Below are 16,421 nucleotides of genomic sequence, written 5' to 3'. Positions count from 1 at the left end.
GTGTGGTGGGCAGCGGTCGCTTTAAGCTCCGCCGCGTTGTGTGTAGATACTTATGATAAGTTGGGGCAGACTGGGGAGGAAATGACAATGTTCGGTTTATAGTTTATATATTCTTCTTGGGAACCGCGATCTTTAGGTCATCATTCGCATAGGACGTAACGATAACCAATCAATATATTGTACGTCCACACTCTTCATGAAAGGCCCCGGAATCGCGTTGAAATATTGACGTCCCCATATAATAGGTCTTACTTTGTATACTCACTGGGCCGGGCCACGTTGTGCTACTTGGTGTCACGCCTTCTCTACTCGAACAAAGAGGTAATGTAATATATCAGCCAGATAAAATGATGTCGAGAAGTATACTGGTCGAATATCTCCGCAAATAGCGGGAGGAGAGTTATCAGCCTTTTGAGTCCCCATATGGACTATGGTCCTGGTTATAATCAGGACAATAACACCCTCATCATATGTCACGGCATTGAATTGCAGATAAGCCGCTCGATGTTTATAGGCGGTTGGACGCCATGGCAGATGGCGATCAAGTTGTTTGGATCTCCGCGCCATCCCTGCAAGCGCCGACTGATATCTTCCCGCGGCTAAACAATCCTAATTAGAGTAAAGATGCTCTTTATCTTGACTTTCTGATCGACATCGTGTTGTGACTGGCTAGAGATAGGATGTTGGAGTCTTCTATGAGAACGTGGCTTATTGCCGCCACAGTTTGGGACTGTTTGCCTTGAGAAAAAGAGATGGCTTGGAGGAGCAGGTCATATATAGAGTATATGACATGTATCCACTGCGGATGCCGTCGTCTCTCTTGGGCCCCTCTCTTGGCTGTCTGCAACTTTATTTCCCCAGAGCTTGGCTTCTTTTCTCACAAGAATAGGCGCTGATGTCGTCTGCAACAGCGCCAGATTGGCTGAACAATGGCGATAACGCCTGGCAGCTCACAGCGGCAACTCTGGTCGCACTCCAGAGTATCCCCGGCCTCGTTGCGATCTATGCAGGAATTGTGAAACAGAAATGGGCCATTAATTCGGCATTCATGGCATTCTACGCTTTTGCTGCCGTCCTTATCTGCTGGGTCGTGTGGGCATACAAAATGGCCTTTGGAAAGCAATGGGGTGCAGCGCCGTTCGTGGGCACACCAGGCCCGGTCGTTACGATGAAGTATGAACTGCAACATGCTGTGCTACCAGCAGCTGGCGTCTCTGCGGCATATCCACTGTCGACGATGATCTATTTCCAATTTGTATTCGCTGCCATCACCATGGTCATCATAGCGGGCTCGTTCCTCGGACGGATGAACTTCTCGGCGTGGATGGTCTTCGTTCCGCTATGGCTCACTTTTTCCTATGTGGTGGGAGCGTTTAGTATTTGGGGAGGTGGTTTCTTATACACCAGAGGCGTGATCGATTATTCCGGTGGTTATGTTATCCATCTCTCGTCTGGAACAGCAGGGTTCGTCGGTGCAGCTGTCATCGGTCCACGACTCAAAGCAGACCGGGAAGATACTCGACCTAATAATATTCTGCTGGTCTTGGTAGGCGCGGGTATTCTCTGGATGGGATGGAATGGTTTCAATGGAGGTGATCCATATACCGCCAGTCCCGATGCCGGAGCTGCAGTGCTAAACACAAATATTGCAACTGCAATGAGCACATTGGTCTGGACAATCTTGGACCTGATATTCTTCAGGAAACCCGCAGTGATAGGCGCCGTTCAAGGCATGATCACGGGGTTAGTTGCTATTACACCCGCAGCAGGTGTCGTTGCAGGTTGGGGAGCTGTCATTATCGGTTCGTTATCTGGAAGCGTACCATGGCTCTCAATGAACGTTATGGGAAAGAAAGTCGCCTTGTTCCGATGGGTCGATGACACTCTAGGAGTCTTCCACACGCACGCCGTGGCAGGCGTCCTGGGTGGCTTCCTTGTTGGCCTCTTCGCGACCAAAGAAGGCTGCGAGGCATTCGCTCTCAAGACACCGGGAGGTGCCATTGAAGGACATGGCAGACAGGTCTGGCTGCAAATCGTCGGCGCGCTGTTCATCATCGGCTTGAACTTGTTCATGACTCCGTTGATATTATACTTCATCAAATACGTCCTACGTATTCCGCTGCGTATGCCGGAAGAGGTGCTTCTCATCGGTGACGACGCTATACACGGCGAAGAAGCATATGGATTTGCCTTGGGTTCGGGTCATCGCAGCATGTTGTATGGAGATACTACCCGTGGGCCTATTTCGGGTGACCCGGAAATCGGTCCCTTTACTGGTCACAGTCCCCCTCGATCGACTCCGCCGCTGTCGACTGGGGGCGTATCAGAGAATAAACACGAAATTCCCGCAGCACGAAAAGCCGATTAGTCAAAAGTCATAGGCAGTTGGCGGTGGACGAGTTGAAGGGGTCATCGACAATCGTCGCATCCGGAACATCGCGAACATCGCGAACATGACACAGCATATCTCATCGTTCTCTTCTCTATTGCATGTAACATGAAATTTTATGCTTTGGGATCCACAGTGTGCGTTATGAAGACGTGCTGATAAATATCTAATAATAATAATAATGTGCGTAGATATGACAGTTTCATCTCTTTCTTGCCGGAACAGGAAGTGGGACATATCAACTTCCGGTGGAAGTTAAGTACATACATACAATACGTATGATACTCCGTACACCTTGATTTTTCCGAGTCCCGGCAGACTACTGTTGATCCGGTGGAACTGATACCGTTCATAGATATCCACTTCTTCATCGGTCGCCTTCAAAATGTGGGTTCCTAGAAGAGCTTGGGCTTTTTTTGGGGATTCCATATTAATAATAATATCTCAGTTAGACGCCTGTCAGGCCGAATTAAAGCCGTTTGGTTCTCTGCAGCCATCTTCTTACAGTAATACATGGGGCTATTCAGGTCTTCGGTAGTTAAGCTCTCCTCATCCTCCAATCTTGAAGATCTATACTCCGTAAGCTATTCAGATTTGCCCCTCATTTGAAAGCTGTTAGCGGGTCATTTGTAATACTCTTGAGACCCGCCGCAGCGTACTGAGAAATTTAGTAGTGAGAGGAGCCGGAGTATATATACACCTCCACATGCCTCAGCTCTTCTTCTGATTGTTAACTGCAACTTGGATTATTCAAAATGGCGGCTTCTCAGCAGCAGGTTATTGTGTCGAAGAACATTTATCACGGTCTGCCAGCCTTCTCTGACGATGTCGCTGGTCTGACTGCTATCGTCACTGGTGCAAATGGCATCTCGGGTGACCATATGGTATGATCAATACGTCCGATAAATATGATTGTGTATTCGAGCTAAGTCATTACAGCTCCGCGTGCTCTGCGAGTCGCCGAAGCGATGGAAGAAGATCTACGCGCTTTCGCGCCGACCCCCGAACGGCGAGTGGCCAAGCTATGTTGAGCATGTTTCGATGGACTTCCTCAAGTCCCCCGAGACGCTGGCTGCCCAGATGAAGGAGAAGGGTATCAAAAGTGACTATGTCTTCTTCTTTTCGTATATCCAGCCGGCGGCGAAAGAGGGCGGTGATCTATGGAGCGCAGCAGAAGAGCTGGTCAAGATCAACAGTAAGTTATTCGCGAATCGGATTCCCTCTCAAAGAAAGTTATAAGAAGATGCTCACCCTGCGTATAGCTACTCTCCTCCAGAACTTCCTGGACGCCCTCGTGCTCTCGGACACCGTCCCAAAGAGTTTCCTCCTTCAGCTAGGTGCCAAGTATTACGGCACCCATCTCGGACCTACTGCTGTGCCTCAAGAAGAATCCGACCCACGTGTCCATCTCGAGCCCAACTTCTACTACCCGCAGGAAGATCTCCTGAAGGAGTTCTGCCAGAAGCACAACTGCAACTGGGTTACAACTCGCCCTTCCTGGGTTCCTGGCGCTGTTCCCGACGCGGCAATGAACGTTGTTTTGCCACTGGCAATCTACGCCACTGTGCAGAAATACCTGGGACAACCACTGGAGTTCCCTGCCGACTTGACCGCATGGGAAACAGCACAAACCATGTCATCGGCGCAGATGAACTGCTATCTGGCCGAATGGGCAGTTCTTACACCAGGTGCGCAGAACGAGAGCTTCAACGCAACCGACGACTGTGCCTTTACGTGGGGCAAGTTCTGGCCTAAGCTTGCAGCCAAATACCAAATGCCATGGAAGGGACCGGACCTCGATGATTCTGCTTTCAGGGAGTCCGAATCCAAATTCAACCCTCCTCCGCGAGGATTCGGTCCGCCGGGAAAGCAGCGGGTCAAGTTCACTCTCACCGAGTGGGCCAAGAGACCCGAAGTGCAAAAGGCGTGGAAGGAAATCGCAGCAAAGCATGACCTCCGCCAGAAGGAATTGTGGGATACCGATCGTGTTTTCGGATTTACTGATATTGCAATGACGTGGTCAATTGCCCTTTATTTCAGGTATGGTTCTCCCAAGTTGTGGTACCGAGATATTAAAAAAAATAAAAAAAGAAAGGCCCGTTACTAATTCTCGAAATAGTACTACCAAGGCTAAAAAGCTGGGATTCTTTGGCTTTGTCGACAGCAACGAGTCCATCTTTAAGGTGATCGACGAATTTGCGGATCTGAAGATGGTTCCTAAATCTCCTTGAGACGTGGATAGTTCTGGAGATTTAAATAATTCATACTATATATATACCAAATAAAGAGTTCACTAAGCAATTCTGCTGGACATTTTCTCCCCCTTCTCCAACATATCGAGCTTAACATAAGGGCTCCAATAGATCATACCTAGACTATTTATTCTACTAGGTCTAGACTGTTAAGAGCAGTCTTCTGCAGCACGGAGGAAGTGATACCGCGATGAAGGGCTGGGAAGAGGAATCCCGCTTAGCATACTAGTTTAGTTCACTTTGTCAGATTTCGCATCATTTGAGTAACATTCGTGGAATAACCACAAGCATCTGTTTTTGGAAGTTAGCTCGTGTGGTAAGACTACCGCCATATCAAGCATTGAAGAATTCTCGTCGCGGTGTTAGTAGTTTAATATGGTAAAGAGCTTATGAAGAAACCACGTCCATTGAATCTGTATTTCTATCCACACCTTTGGTCAATCCTCCCTGTGTGTGACCTCTAGAGGATCGTCCTAACGGTGACTGAACAGGTCTCATGTACAGGATGTCTTCGCAGAAAACCGAACTGCCCTCCAAAGTTCCATCATCGTTCAGTGAATCAGAAAAGAATTTTCCTTGCCTGTTTAAGGTCTTCGATCTCCTTAGCCAGCTGGCGCCGTCTGCGCTTCAGTGCTGTCTCTTCGCCAGCAATCTCATCCAGCTGTTCTTTTGTGAAACTAGAGACGAGAGAAGAAGAGAATAGATGCATTGGAGTATTCGGGCCAGTCACAAGGTTGTAATCAACTGCCTGCATGCAGATGTTATCAACAAAACGCTTACGTGCCACCTTGTAGTAGGATTCGAGAATATCATGGATGTCCCGAACGGTATGCGCTTCGTTGCTCATGTGATGTTGTGTGGCAAGATCATCAACTCGAACAACTCTTCCGTGGGAAGCAGCGTCCAATGACTTCTCCCCTATATCAGATATGAATCGTTTTTGTCGACTGTACTCAGGGTTAGCCGCGCACAGTGACAGAGCTTGGGGACGTACCATTTTTCCAAGTTATCATTGAGATAATGATTAAGCGTCATTGGAGTACCAGACCTTTCAACGAAAAGAAGGAACTTTACTTTGTCAATTGCAGATGTATATCTCTCCACAAGCTGATCCATCAGAACAGACAATAGATTCTGGCAAACTCGAACATCGGGACAGGCTAGACTCAACGCCTTTAGAGTGAACGTGTGCGTCATAATAATTATGTCGCTTATGTATCCATATGCAATGGATTTCCATTTTCTCGATTGCTGTTTCATAACTGTGGAGAGCAGAGTGCAGTTAAAGGTCCCGATCTCGAATCCCCGGGAGCTGCGGTATTGTTTCTCTATCCACGCATAGATATCGTCGCCCCGTGGCTTGCATAGACTTCCACCCTCCTCCAGATGGAGAATATCTTCTAAGTCAGGGAGAACAGAAAGCTTTCTGCTTTCGAACTGGTATTCGTCTTTGATATCAGTATGGTGGGGGTCAGCTGTGCTACCATGGGTCTTGTCGATCGCAAAATCGTATTCATGACCCCATAGAGCCATATCATTGGAAAATTCGTCATTCCTGTTGACGATTCGTGTAGCGAGTCGCAGCTCTTCATCTTCGTCAAAATGGTCGTTTGAACTATAGTTTGTACTCAGGGCATGTCGCGTGATGCCCTCGAACGAGTTCATGACCTTCAGCAGATATCTGCTTTGCTGCTCTGGGGTTTCACGTTCTTCCCCAAGACCTGCAAGGTTATCTTGTCGTTCTCTGAGCTTTTTGTTGATCTCGGCACGGACCTTCATATTTATTGTTAGTTTCAAGTCTAGTTCGCAAAGGAGTTCAAACGTACCGATGCAAAAGCCTGTCGGGCATTTGTGGTCACCGTTTCTTGAAGACGAGATCTTAGAGCCTTGATACCGAATTTCTCTTCTCCAATAGTGTTCCATGGATGTGTGTGACGGAAATCCTCTTCCGCTATGTCTCGATCTACGCCTCCTTCCTGGAGCTCCTTCTGGCCTAAATTGCGAACTACAATCCAGCCTAGCCTCATCTTCAGATTCCTACCTTATTTTCAGCTCCTTTATCGACGAGATCTGGCTTTGTAAGAACTCCAAGTGTTCGCTCTCCGGATGGGTCCACCTCTCTCGCCATTTCAACGATCTCCTGGTTTGCAATATCAACATTGGCCGATACGACGGTGAGCATGATGGAACGTGGGTTCTTCATATACCCTTGAACCATTTCTCGAACCATCTTTTTGTCGTCTTGAGTAGTGATACCCGGAGTTGTCATTCGAAAAATACCGGGGACATCAATTACAGTGAGATGGTCTTCTTTGGGTCCACAAATCTCCAATCGTAAAACGTGTCTAGAGAACGTTGGTAATCCATCTCCTTCAGAAGTTGAGAGACCCATGAGCGTATGGACCTGTATACTGCACAGTCAGACTATTGAGTTCAGTAAAAGAGATCCCAGTGACTTGCCTCTGATATTATTCTCGAAAAGTTATCAGGACGCAAATCTTGCAGATCCTGAGCCTTCTAGTCTTGTAGCTGAGATGCCTGTTCACTGTCGATATGGCCATCTGGGATTATAGATGTAGTAATGTTTCTTCTAGTATTTTTGGTTCTGCGGAAGATAATTTGAGTTGCAAATCTTGTGCAGAGGCCGTTATCTTAAGAGAAGGCTAGTCTGCTTAAACCTTCCAGGACGGAGCTTTTATTATTTAACTGGTCACCAACGACAACAAGCTGTAGAAGGTCAATATATTCACCAACGTTGCAGGCAAATAATTTATCAATCTTTTCTAGCAACAGCGGACCAGCAAGCGATTCATCATCATTTAGTCTACCCATATTGAAAGGCCCAGAAAGAAAAAAGACAAATCACTAAGTCATGAGATGGAGATATCTGACAGATATCGAGGAGACCTTGACGTCTCACGACGTTTCGATAGAGATGAGTTGGCATCCTTTATATCCCATCCAAAAGACCCTCATTATTCTCGACTCCGGATACTATGGTGGTAATCAATGGGATCGACGCGTTGTCTCAAGCTGTAGTCTGGATATCCCTGTAAATATTACTCGTCACATCCATAGATATCTTTAAGTCAACGCTCTGGAAGAAGGCATGCATCCATACATCCCGGTGTTTCTCTTAGGAATCTAAGCGTTTGGGATTATCACTGGCCCCCTTAAGAGGATAATCCTGTGCTTTGATACATATATCGGCGACGTATCAAATCTGGTCCCCTGTAACGTCAGAGGGTATGGATCGGACCTTCTGTTTGCCTGCACTTTCGACTCCATTTGCCCCCATCTGTAGCCAACCAGATACCTCATATTCGGTTTTCTGCGGCGTGGTGCTTCGCAGCATTTCATTGATCACAGGCGTTTTTATTGGCGATCGACAGCTTTCTTCTCTGATTGTGATCGCCATTTCCAGCCCCCCGCCACGAAGGCTTACATTTGGCGCGCACAGCCAGCAAGATCTCAATGAGAGTATTCGGCCACATTCTCTCCTTGACCTTTCTAGATCTCTATCCTTTGACATACTGCTGGAAATGCTTATCATACCACAAATACATCGTCCGGGTGAACACGTAAATACCCTCAAACAGCCCGTTTTGACATAATATTCATGCCACGATTGACCCCTTTAATATCTCTTCAGGAATCGAGGGGCCCCGTCGAAATCAGATTGCGCTAATCAAAGTGAAAAGGGCAATACAGTGCTAGTTTAACCTATGCAGAAAAGCAATTAATGGCAAAGCAAATCAAGAAGCTAACGTTGTTATCAATGCAAGGAAATGCTACAAAATGCCTCGATACGTGTTAACTCAGTGTGAAGGAACAGTCTGTTATCCTCCTTTGTATGCCGGTGACCGCATACTTACTTCCAATTAAAGAAAGGACGCGATGCATAAACATGCAGGGATTTTAATCAGGCATTCTGTCGCAAGCACGTCAACAACATCTTGCTCAAAGGGCAAAATGGTCTATTCTTTATCTGTACAGAACAAAACTTATCAAGATCCAATTTCTTCACCGAATGTAAGCACAGAACCTTGTCGCGGACCCCTGTCTAGTCCTCTGTAGCGCATCAGGTATTATGGACGGATCTCTTGAGAGATTCTTTGTTTCCCAACGTTTATCATCCTCATCTAGCTTGACCATTGACAGACAGAACAGCCTCAGCGCCGTTGGCCGCTGAAATAATAGTCTGCAGGTTTTCTACATACATCGGTGGAGCGCAATTGAGCAGGTAATAATCAAATAAAGTAGAAGAACGGGAAAAGTGTTGCGTTAGTTATTTCAGTAATAATATCTCTTGAGCAATTCTAGAATGAAAATGAAGTAGCTGGCCATGTCACCGCCACGAAGTGGACCAGGAACATCCGGTGGAAAGAGAGAAGCGGAGAAATATTCACCAACCAATTGCTTACTAACGACGGAAGCTTCACTAACCATGCCGGTGGAATTTTGCCTCGGTCTTTCCGGTGGAGTCTTTCATCATCTTCATCTTCATACTCTCCTTTCCCCCTTAACACGTCTGGTTCTATAGGTTCATAATCAACGCTTCGGATTATATTCTATTCTAAACGAAAGACGAATAGCTAAGGCCGATGATGCCAGATGATGTTCCGGTGCAATCTCCACCGCCATCTACCTCCCGAGTCGGCCGCGCCTGTGAAAGATGCCGCCGGCAAAAGTTGAAGGTCAATCGGATTGGTCAACACCGCGAGTGTAGATGTTCATTGATGCTGATATCGAAGCTAGTGTGATGATTCGCGACCATGTATCATGTGTGTCCGCTCGGGCATGGTCTGCAAGAACCAAGCTGGTCCAACTCCAAGACGAAGCAGAAAAGGCCCAGCACGGCGTGCACGCACATTTGCCAGCAATGACGTCCGAAGCCAGAGCACGCCGACTGAGACTCGACCTCGTTGTCGGGCTGGCATCAACAGCTCAGCTGTGGGCTTCGCTGTCAATATTTTCGGAGAACATGCAGCTTCTCATGCGGACGATATCTCCAGCATCCCAGGCCATCCGCTACATTCCACCGGAAGTGTATCAGAATGGTCCTTGAAGGGGATGCGGATGCCTCCAGCTCCACTGATGCTAGAGCTTCTCGATGCGTACTTTGAACGTGTACATTGGTTCATATGTCTCTTCTACCGGCCACGTTTCATGGACTCGGTCCGTCCATTGCTGGATTCTGCGGTCTGGAAGGTAGATGATCGTGGACCAGTCGTGACAGCTCTGTTGTTAGCAGCCTTAGGTTTGCAATGTGCAGCCCAGGACCCGAACTGGAGTGGACATGATACACTGGCTTCATCTTCATTGCAAGCTCATGCTTTAAAAGATGACTTGCTTGCAGAAGTGCGCCTTCACTTGATGGATCTGCTGGATGACTGCCGCATTGAGTCAGTCCAGATCTGTATCCTGCTAGGAACATTCTACATCTATCACGGATCTCCCAGCCTGGCCTGGAACATACTTGGCCTTTCTGTTCGCACCGCATACGCATTATCACTGCACACCGACGACCATGACCTGACGTTCGACCCGATTACGGCCGAAATCCGTCACCGGACATGGAACCATGTAACTATAGCAGACACTTTTGCAGCCATGATCTTCGGCCGACCATTATCCCTAGATCCTGCTTTCTGCGGCCTACACCAAGTCACTCAACTTGAGGACAATGAGTTGTTACCAACTACCTGCAATGACGCTCTGCAAGACCCTAACGTGAACGGATTATCATTTTTCGTGTTCAGGTATCGACTATATGAGATCATACGATCGTACCTCTACCAATTCCGCGGTCTCAATTTACAGAACCCAGTCTCCGTCGATGCCATGTTCCGTCTCGTAGAAACAATCGAAAACGCACGCACGTCGCTCGAAGCTTTGAAAGCCGAAGTACCACCTGCACTGCTCCGACGGGCTTGGACAGATGATGACCCCATGATAAATAACAGGTCATCATCATCATCATCATCATCATCATCGCAGCATCAACGCCCGATAGACAACTTGTCATTACAAGGCCACATGCTACAACTAACATACGATAGTGTTGTCATGTTCATCCACAGACCACTCCTCGAATATCATGTGGCACCAGAGCTTCGATCGGGGATCGCCAGTCTCATGCCCAAGATCCGAGCAACGATAAACCGGGCTTTCGAGGCGGCTCTTCGCATCTCCAAAGTACCAGCTACCCCATTCGAGTCCCAATTCTGTATCTCCTTCCTCTTGATGCATTTCTTCTCAGCAGGAGTGATCCTATGTCTTCCACCTACCCTCTGGCCATTCAGCGCCAAGGCGACTGAATCAAAAGCAGGAACTCTGCGGATAATCCGCGCAGCTCGCAAGCTCCGCTTCAAAAGCCAAATAGCAAAACACACAGAAGAACTACTTACGAAACTAGTCAGACTATGTCTCCAACAAGAACTCGAGAACGCATTAAAAGACGACGGTTCCCCTAAGATGGCAGGAGCAAGTAGTCATCTACAATGTGTCCATGATGGTGACTCGGCTCCTTCTGCTCCGCAGCACCAGACTACTACTACTCAAGATGAGACTACTACTGCGGAGCAGCAGTTTTTCTCATCGAACGAGTATAATAGCAATTTCGTCACGGGATCTATACCCGTTGAAACGGACCAGGGGTTTTCATTCAATCCATTCTGGAATGGTCAATACCATCAAATCGACGATCAGTTGGATGAAGCTTTGGGGAATTTCGGGCAAAGTATGAATTCCTACCTGAGTTGTCTGCGTTGAAATCCGTGGCTGACTATTGGTGCTAAACAGTACTCTTTAACCTTGTTCCTAATGATCCGTACAGTGTTTGGAATTGGGGAAGTGGGAATTGGGGAGGAAGTGGGCTGAGGTAGTTGGATCGGGGAGGGGGGAGATAGAAATAAATGTAATATAATGATATTATCACCCCCATGAGACTGATTTATCTCCATACTTGCTAAGCACTGGCCTATCTGTAGCGTACATCACAGGCGAGGAGAGAAGACTGTATACCATGAGTCGCTGAACATAATTGATCTATTGTTTATCGTAATCCGTGAGTGCAAACTTTTTTTTCTCCTCATCATCTTAGTCGGTGTGCTCATGGTGCAGCCGCCTCGTTCACCAGTCCTTCTTTAGACACCGTCCCTTGGTCCAAGACAACATAGTAATCTGCATCTTTGATTGCCTCCAACCGATGCGCGATAGTAATGACTGTCGATTGCCGCATTTCGTCTCTGATTATATTTTGTATTTCTAGAGATGTCTCGTGGTCAATTGACGCTGTTGCCTCATCGAGGATGACTATCGGACTGCGGCGAAGCACTGCACGCGTAAGTCCGATGAGTTGCCGTTGCCCTTGGCTCAAGTTGCGGCCACCGGCCTCGATGTGCGATTCAAGGGTCCAGCCGTGTCTGCTGCACATACGCTTCAGAACGTCGGCGCACTCCCCGTCAGAGTATTCATTCGTTGGATCGAGATTGAGGCGAATGCTCCCGGGGAATAGGATGGGGTCCTGAGCGACGAACGTAACCCGAGTTCGAAGTCCTTGTTTGCTGACCTTTGCGATGTCAATGTTGTCAATCAATATCCGGCCGGACTCTGGACGAATAGCAGCAAGGAGTGATAAGGCAAATGTGGATTTTCCGCTACCGGTCCGACCTAGTACCGCTGCTGTAGAGCCTCCTGGGATCCGAACAGAGACATTGGTCAGAGACGGATCGAGATGCGGTGCATATCTGATGGTGACATCTTCAAATACAACGGCTGAGCCATACGTTGGCCACGAAGCGGGTGGCTCGATTGTCCCTGGTGGTTCTTGTTCAATATGTCGAAGCTCGTCAATCCTTTCGACGGATACAAAATCCATCTGCAGTTGGCCGTATTGTTTACACAAAGCATGCGTTGACGCAACAAAACTGTTAGCAGCAATAAGGACGAACGCAGCAAGGCCGGGGGAAATCTCCATATAGAGGGCGAGGACTGTGAGACAAAATGTCGATAAGGCAGAGAGACTCTCAAAGCGATACATGAGCCAGCTCTGCAACGACCAGTAGAAATGATCCATCCCTTGGAACCTATCAACAACCTCGATGACACGATCCTGGAAACGTATCTGGGCACGGAATGCGCGCACAGTTGTCAGTCCATGTAGAAGTTCTCCAAAGTTAGAGATCAGCGGGCTCAGTGAGACCATTTCCAACCGCCGCAGGCTCTGTGATGCGGGTAGAAAGTTTAGAAAAATCATAATGAACCCTGCTGTGAGCAGAAAGGAAAATATCAGGAAGGTCGGTGTTACCGAAGCTATTACCAGGATTGAAGAAAGCCAAGTGATTGCTTCGAACGCGATCACTTGGAATTGCTCACTAATGTTTCCATCAACAACTCCAATATCTGATGTTAAGCGGTTCATCAGGCGACCAACTGGAGTGACATCGAAAAATCTGAACGTAGCATGACTGACACGAGCCATAACTTGCTGGAACAATGTTTTGGCGGCGCAGTAGATGATCACAAGCATCAATAATTGCGCTACAAGGAGAGTGACCGATTGAAAGGTCGTAATGATAAAGAATGTAAGCAACCATGGCTTGACATCGTCCATTGGCGGTGGTAGCATGTCAATGGGATTCACGGGTCTTGCATCTGCGTTGAAGCCAGGCGGCCCAGGTGGAGTTACCTGCATCACTTGTTCGGAGATGGCTGTCCTCGAAGTGAGATAGCTGAATACCAGACGTACAAGATTATAGGCTTCTCCCCACTCTTTGAGGAACCAAGACTGCCCAACCGATGCAAGACGGTATATTGCCAGTATTGTGATAAGTGCGGCCCACCATTTGAGTTTTCCGGCTTTGATGTAATTCCAGTAGACTTTAGCCTGTACGCCCCATTGTGCTCTGTGCTCTTCTTCGATGAACTTGTCTGGCACGGCTGCAGTGATGTCTTCGTCAACATCTTCTTGGTCTCCAGGCACGACGTCATCTAGACTTGGCTGTGGTGCCTGGTCGGTCCTAGTAAAGGACCTGCGGGGTTTGTTATCAACAGTCACTCGTCCATCCACTATTTCGACGAACTGGTCTGCAATATGCTCAACTAGCATTGTGCGATGGGTAACTAGGACCACTATGCGGCCTTTCATCAAGGGGCCTGAGAAGCACTTGCGGACAACATCCTCTGCGGTATTGAAATCCAAAGCAGACAACGGGTCATCTAAGAGCAGGACCCTTGCAGTGCTATATACTGCTCTGGCAAGAGCTACGCGTGCTTTCTGCCCTCCCGAAAGACCAATCCCGTTCTCACCTATGAATGAGAGATCACCGTGCTTGAAATTTGAAAGGTCTGGGAGCAGAGCACAGGCGTCCAAAACCTGTTTGTACCGCTGTTCATCGTAGGGAGAAGAGAAAAGAATGTTGTCGCGGATGCTCATGCTTTGAAGCCACGGTGACTGTGCGCAGTATCCCACCATCTCATCTGGTATTCGAGATATACCACTCAGCTTGTCCAGTTCGCCTAGCAGGGCCTGGAGAAGAGCTGTCTTTCCAGCTCCAACTTTGCCGTGAACGACCGTCAAACCGTCTGCAATCGTCAATGTCAGATCTGAAAGTACTGGCGATCTTTGCCCGGGCCAAGCGAAAGAACAGGATTCCAACTGAAGAGAAGAAATGCTCGAGTCGCTGCATGTCTTTTCTTTATCCGGTTCAGACATGAAATCCTCTATCCTTCCAAGGGCGACCGAGGCATTGATAAGGGCCGTGATCAAACCAGGAATATCGCGGAGTCGCGTTTCCAGCATGGTAAACAGCTGCAGCGCAGGGAAAATAATGTCAATACGGAGAGCATGGCCAGTCAGGTAAGCGTATGCATATAGAGCAACCACCGGAAAGACGCCGCTAGCGAATGTATTGATGAAACGGATCAGAATATTCCATAGGCTAGTGACGATTCGGAGGTTAAGCTCGTGGTTTCTGGCCTCCATAACTTGGAGGAGCCAGTGATTCTGCCATCCGTACCAGCGCAGATGACGGATCGCTTCCACAAACTGCGAAGTAATTTGCAGTCTGGCATCTGTTGCTGTCCTCCTGACTCTTTCCCATCGAAGAAGAGTACGAGTGATTACCGCATTTACCGCTTGTGCCACCAGAACTGCCAACACACCCAATAAGCAGGATGGTCCGAACAGCTCCCACACTAGAACAACGGCAATCACAAGACCTGCGGGCTTATCGATCAAGGAGTCTACCTCCCAGAATCTTTGAGCAACTTCGTAGACGTCTCCGCGAAGAAGGTTGAATATCTTGCCCATAGATGCGGCCTCTTTGACGTCTTCCTTATGGACTTTGCGTTTCCATGGAACGATCCCACATATACGTCTAGCCTTAGTGCTAGGTTTTTGACTTGCGTGTTCAACGTCCTGATCAATGAGCCGATCTGTCTCCTCATCTGACTCTTCTGGCTTATCTTCTATCCGAGGCCCCAGTATGTTCTTTCTGGATAAAGCCTTCTCATATACCATCATGATCATCTCGCCTCTACTTCTTTCGTAGCACCGTCTTCCATACCATAGACTAAACACCTGCGATTGTGCTGAAACTAAACGAAGTGCCAGTGACAGCAAGGCGTACGTCAAAGGAACACGCTTTGGTAAGCTGGGATCTCTCATAACCAACAGAAGCTGCTGCAGTAGCACCGGTGTCGAGAAGTCTATCCAGATGTTAGCGCTCATTCATCCTCGATGTACCATTCTAAGTCTAACCGCAGAACATCTGCATGATGGCGACGGCGCAGATAAGGAAAACATCTAAGCCATTGGCGCGAAATACGCGTGCAAGGACGGATCCTCTGAGTTGACGGAACTTCTGGTGCAGCCTCCGATGTTGGAACTCGAAACCAAGTGTCCAAACGTCCTCTTCATTTAGCTGTCTTTTCCGCCCCGTAGAAATCAGTGGTGCCATCCATGAGACTGTCAGAAATTGCCAGAGTCGCAAGTTATCTTCAGGACTCCGGAAATCGCTTGACGGAAGTTGGCCCACAGGGCTGATTTTGACGCATGCAAGTGAGGGTTCCCGAAGAGGCATCAAGAGAATGATCAGGCAAGCAGCCGCAGCAATACCGATGCTGCCATAACGAGCAGCAAGCTTGAACGGCGTCGGGGAATAAAGGAAAAGCACAAATGACAACTCCACTATCAGCACTGATAAATAGTATGCAAGCAAGGAAGTCAGGCATGAGCTCGGGCGTTTAATAGCAACTAGAACGGCGGCAATTCCCTAGCCTCTGTCAACTAATGCTTGTAAGATGCAAGAGTTACTTACCCATGAGGCTAGGATAACGGCAGATGAAGATTCCAACCCAGGAGGAACCAATTGAATGAGTTCCACTATAAAGCCGGCAACTGAGAGGATGAAAAGGGAGATTGTCCAGCCCAAATCTCGTGGACCGTTTTGTGCTTGGAGCCCATGATTATCTTCAATTTGCTCTACAATGAATGGATGTGTCCAATTTGGACGCCAAAGACTGAAACAACGGCCACCAATATGATGAATTGCGGCCATGAGGATTATGCTGGCTGGAACAGCCGAAAGATACGGCATGGCGCACGGTGACAACCGAGCATTGGCCGAGTCCTATCACAGAAATCATTAAACTGCGTGACGGTTCTATCATCGAGGCTTCACACATACCCATATTGGGTGGCAAAAAGTGGGATCTTCACTATATCGCACACCAACCATTGAAGTACTTAATCATCAGGTAAGTTGCCTGCGTGT

The 16,421-nt window shown here is 48.0% G+C and overlaps 5 protein-coding genes across 5 annotated transcripts; 3 read left to right on the top strand and 2 right to left on the bottom strand.

Annotated features, from left to right (window-relative positions):
* Positions 1 to 895: 895 nt before the first annotated feature.
* On the top strand, positions 896 to 2,582 carry C8Q69DRAFT_492642 (putative ammonium transporter; the record flags this gene model as incomplete). Its single annotated transcript, XM_028632173.1, has 2 exons — positions 896 to 2,195; positions 2,226 to 2,582. The coding sequence occupies 2 exons, from the start codon at positions 896 to 898 to the stop codon at positions 2,366 to 2,368; spliced, it is 1,443 nt and encodes a 480-aa protein (XP_028483882.1). The 3' UTR covers positions 2,369 to 2,582.
* A 164-nt stretch (positions 2,583 to 2,746) lies between these two features.
* C8Q69DRAFT_473249 (hypothetical protein) lies at positions 2,747 to 4,701 on the top strand. The gene is made up of 5 exons (XM_028631025.1): positions 2,747 to 2,776; positions 2,842 to 3,273; positions 3,329 to 3,584; positions 3,652 to 4,429; positions 4,509 to 4,701. Exons 2-5 carry the CDS (start codon positions 3,145 to 3,147, stop codon positions 4,618 to 4,620), a joined length of 1,275 nt encoding a protein of 424 aa, XP_028483881.1. The 5' UTR covers positions 2,747 to 2,776; positions 2,842 to 3,144; the 3' UTR covers positions 4,621 to 4,701.
* Positions 4,702 to 4,883: 182 nt separating this feature from the next.
* C8Q69DRAFT_522754 (hypothetical protein) lies at positions 4,884 to 7,916 on the bottom strand. Its single transcript, XM_028633552.1, has 5 exons — positions 7,396 to 7,916; positions 6,683 to 7,045; positions 6,468 to 6,617; positions 5,636 to 6,414; positions 4,884 to 5,588 (listed from the first exon to the last, which is right to left on the bottom strand). Exons 1-5 carry the CDS (start codon positions 7,471 to 7,473, stop codon positions 5,201 to 5,203), a joined length of 1,758 nt encoding a protein of 585 aa, XP_028483880.1. The 5' UTR covers positions 7,474 to 7,916; the 3' UTR covers positions 4,884 to 5,200.
* Positions 7,917 to 9,142: 1,226 nt separating this feature from the next.
* Positions 9,143 to 11,650, top strand: C8Q69DRAFT_321089 (putative C6 transcription factor). Its single transcript, XM_028627367.1, has 4 exons — positions 9,143 to 9,338; positions 9,400 to 11,383; positions 11,446 to 11,560; positions 11,634 to 11,650. Exons 1-3 carry the CDS (start codon positions 9,246 to 9,248, stop codon positions 11,526 to 11,528), a joined length of 2,160 nt encoding a protein of 719 aa, XP_028483879.1. The 5' UTR covers positions 9,143 to 9,245; the 3' UTR covers positions 11,529 to 11,560; positions 11,634 to 11,650.
* C8Q69DRAFT_321102 (putative ABC transporter) lies at positions 11,586 to 16,420 on the bottom strand. The gene is made up of 3 exons (XM_028627368.1): positions 15,966 to 16,420; positions 15,407 to 15,920; positions 11,586 to 15,354 (listed from the first exon to the last, which is right to left on the bottom strand). Exons 1-3 carry the CDS (start codon positions 16,242 to 16,244, stop codon positions 11,756 to 11,758), a joined length of 4,392 nt encoding a protein of 1,463 aa, XP_028483878.1. The 5' UTR covers positions 16,245 to 16,420; the 3' UTR covers positions 11,586 to 11,755.
* Position 16,421: the final 1 nt, after the last annotated feature.

The sequence above is a fragment of the Paecilomyces variotii genome (assembly GCF_004022145.1).
Source record: "Paecilomyces variotii strain CBS 101075 chromosome Unknown C8Q69scaffold_8, whole genome shotgun sequence".
Classification (NCBI taxonomy): Eukaryota; Fungi; Ascomycota; class Eurotiomycetes; order Eurotiales; family Thermoascaceae; genus Paecilomyces; species Paecilomyces variotii.
Note: the sequence above shows the minus strand (reverse complement) of the source record. Positions and strands in the feature narration are given on the sequence as shown.

What these genes read in the sequence shown, in the direction of transcription:
- C8Q69DRAFT_321102 (XM_028627368.1), bottom strand. Translation starts at nt 16,244, where the DNA reads ATGCCGTATCTTTCGGCTGTTCCAGCCAGCATAATCCTCATGGCCGCA. An exon ending in CCGTTATCCTAGCCTCATGG is followed by an intron (nt 15,921 to 15,965) that starts GTAAGTAACTCT and finishes GACAGAGGCTAG; the next exon opens with GGAATTGCCGCCGTTCTAGT. An exon ending in CATCATGCAGATGTTCTGCG is followed by an intron (nt 15,355 to 15,406) that starts GTTAGACTTAGA and finishes ACATCTGGATAG; the next exon opens with ACTTCTCGACACCGGTGCTA.
- C8Q69DRAFT_473249 (XM_028631025.1), top strand. Translation starts at nt 3,145, where the DNA reads ATGGCGGCTTCTCAGCAGCAGGTTATTGTGTCGAAGAACATTTATCAC. An exon ending in GCATCTCGGGTGACCATATG is followed by an intron (nt 3,274 to 3,328) that starts GTATGATCAATA and finishes AAGTCATTACAG; the next exon opens with CTCCGCGTGCTCTGCGAGTC. An exon ending in TCAATTGCCCTTTATTTCAG is followed by an intron (nt 4,430 to 4,508) that starts GTATGGTTCTCC and finishes TTCTCGAAATAG; the next exon opens with TACTACCAAGGCTAAAAAGC.
- C8Q69DRAFT_522754 (XM_028633552.1), bottom strand. Translation starts at nt 7,473, where the DNA reads ATGGGTAGACTAAATGATGATGAATCGCTTGCTGGTCCGCTGTTGCTA. An exon ending in ATAAAGGAGCTGAAAATAAG is followed by an intron (nt 6,618 to 6,682) that starts GTAGGAATCTGA and finishes AAGGAGCTCCAG; the next exon opens with GAAGGAGGCGTAGATCGAGA. An exon ending in AATGATAACTTGGAAAAATG is followed by an intron (nt 5,589 to 5,635) that starts GTACGTCCCCAA and finishes CCCTGAGTACAG; the next exon opens with TCGACAAAAACGATTCATAT.
- C8Q69DRAFT_321089 (XM_028627367.1), top strand. Translation starts at nt 9,246, where the DNA reads ATGATGCCAGATGATGTTCCGGTGCAATCTCCACCGCCATCTACCTCC. An exon ending in GCCGCCGGCAAAAGTTGAAG is followed by an intron (nt 9,339 to 9,399) that starts GTCAATCGGATT and finishes TATCGAAGCTAG; the next exon opens with TGTGATGATTCGCGACCATG. An exon ending in TTTGGGGAATTTCGGGCAAA is followed by an intron (nt 11,384 to 11,445) that starts GTATGAATTCCT and finishes GGTGCTAAACAG; the next exon opens with TACTCTTTAACCTTGTTCCT.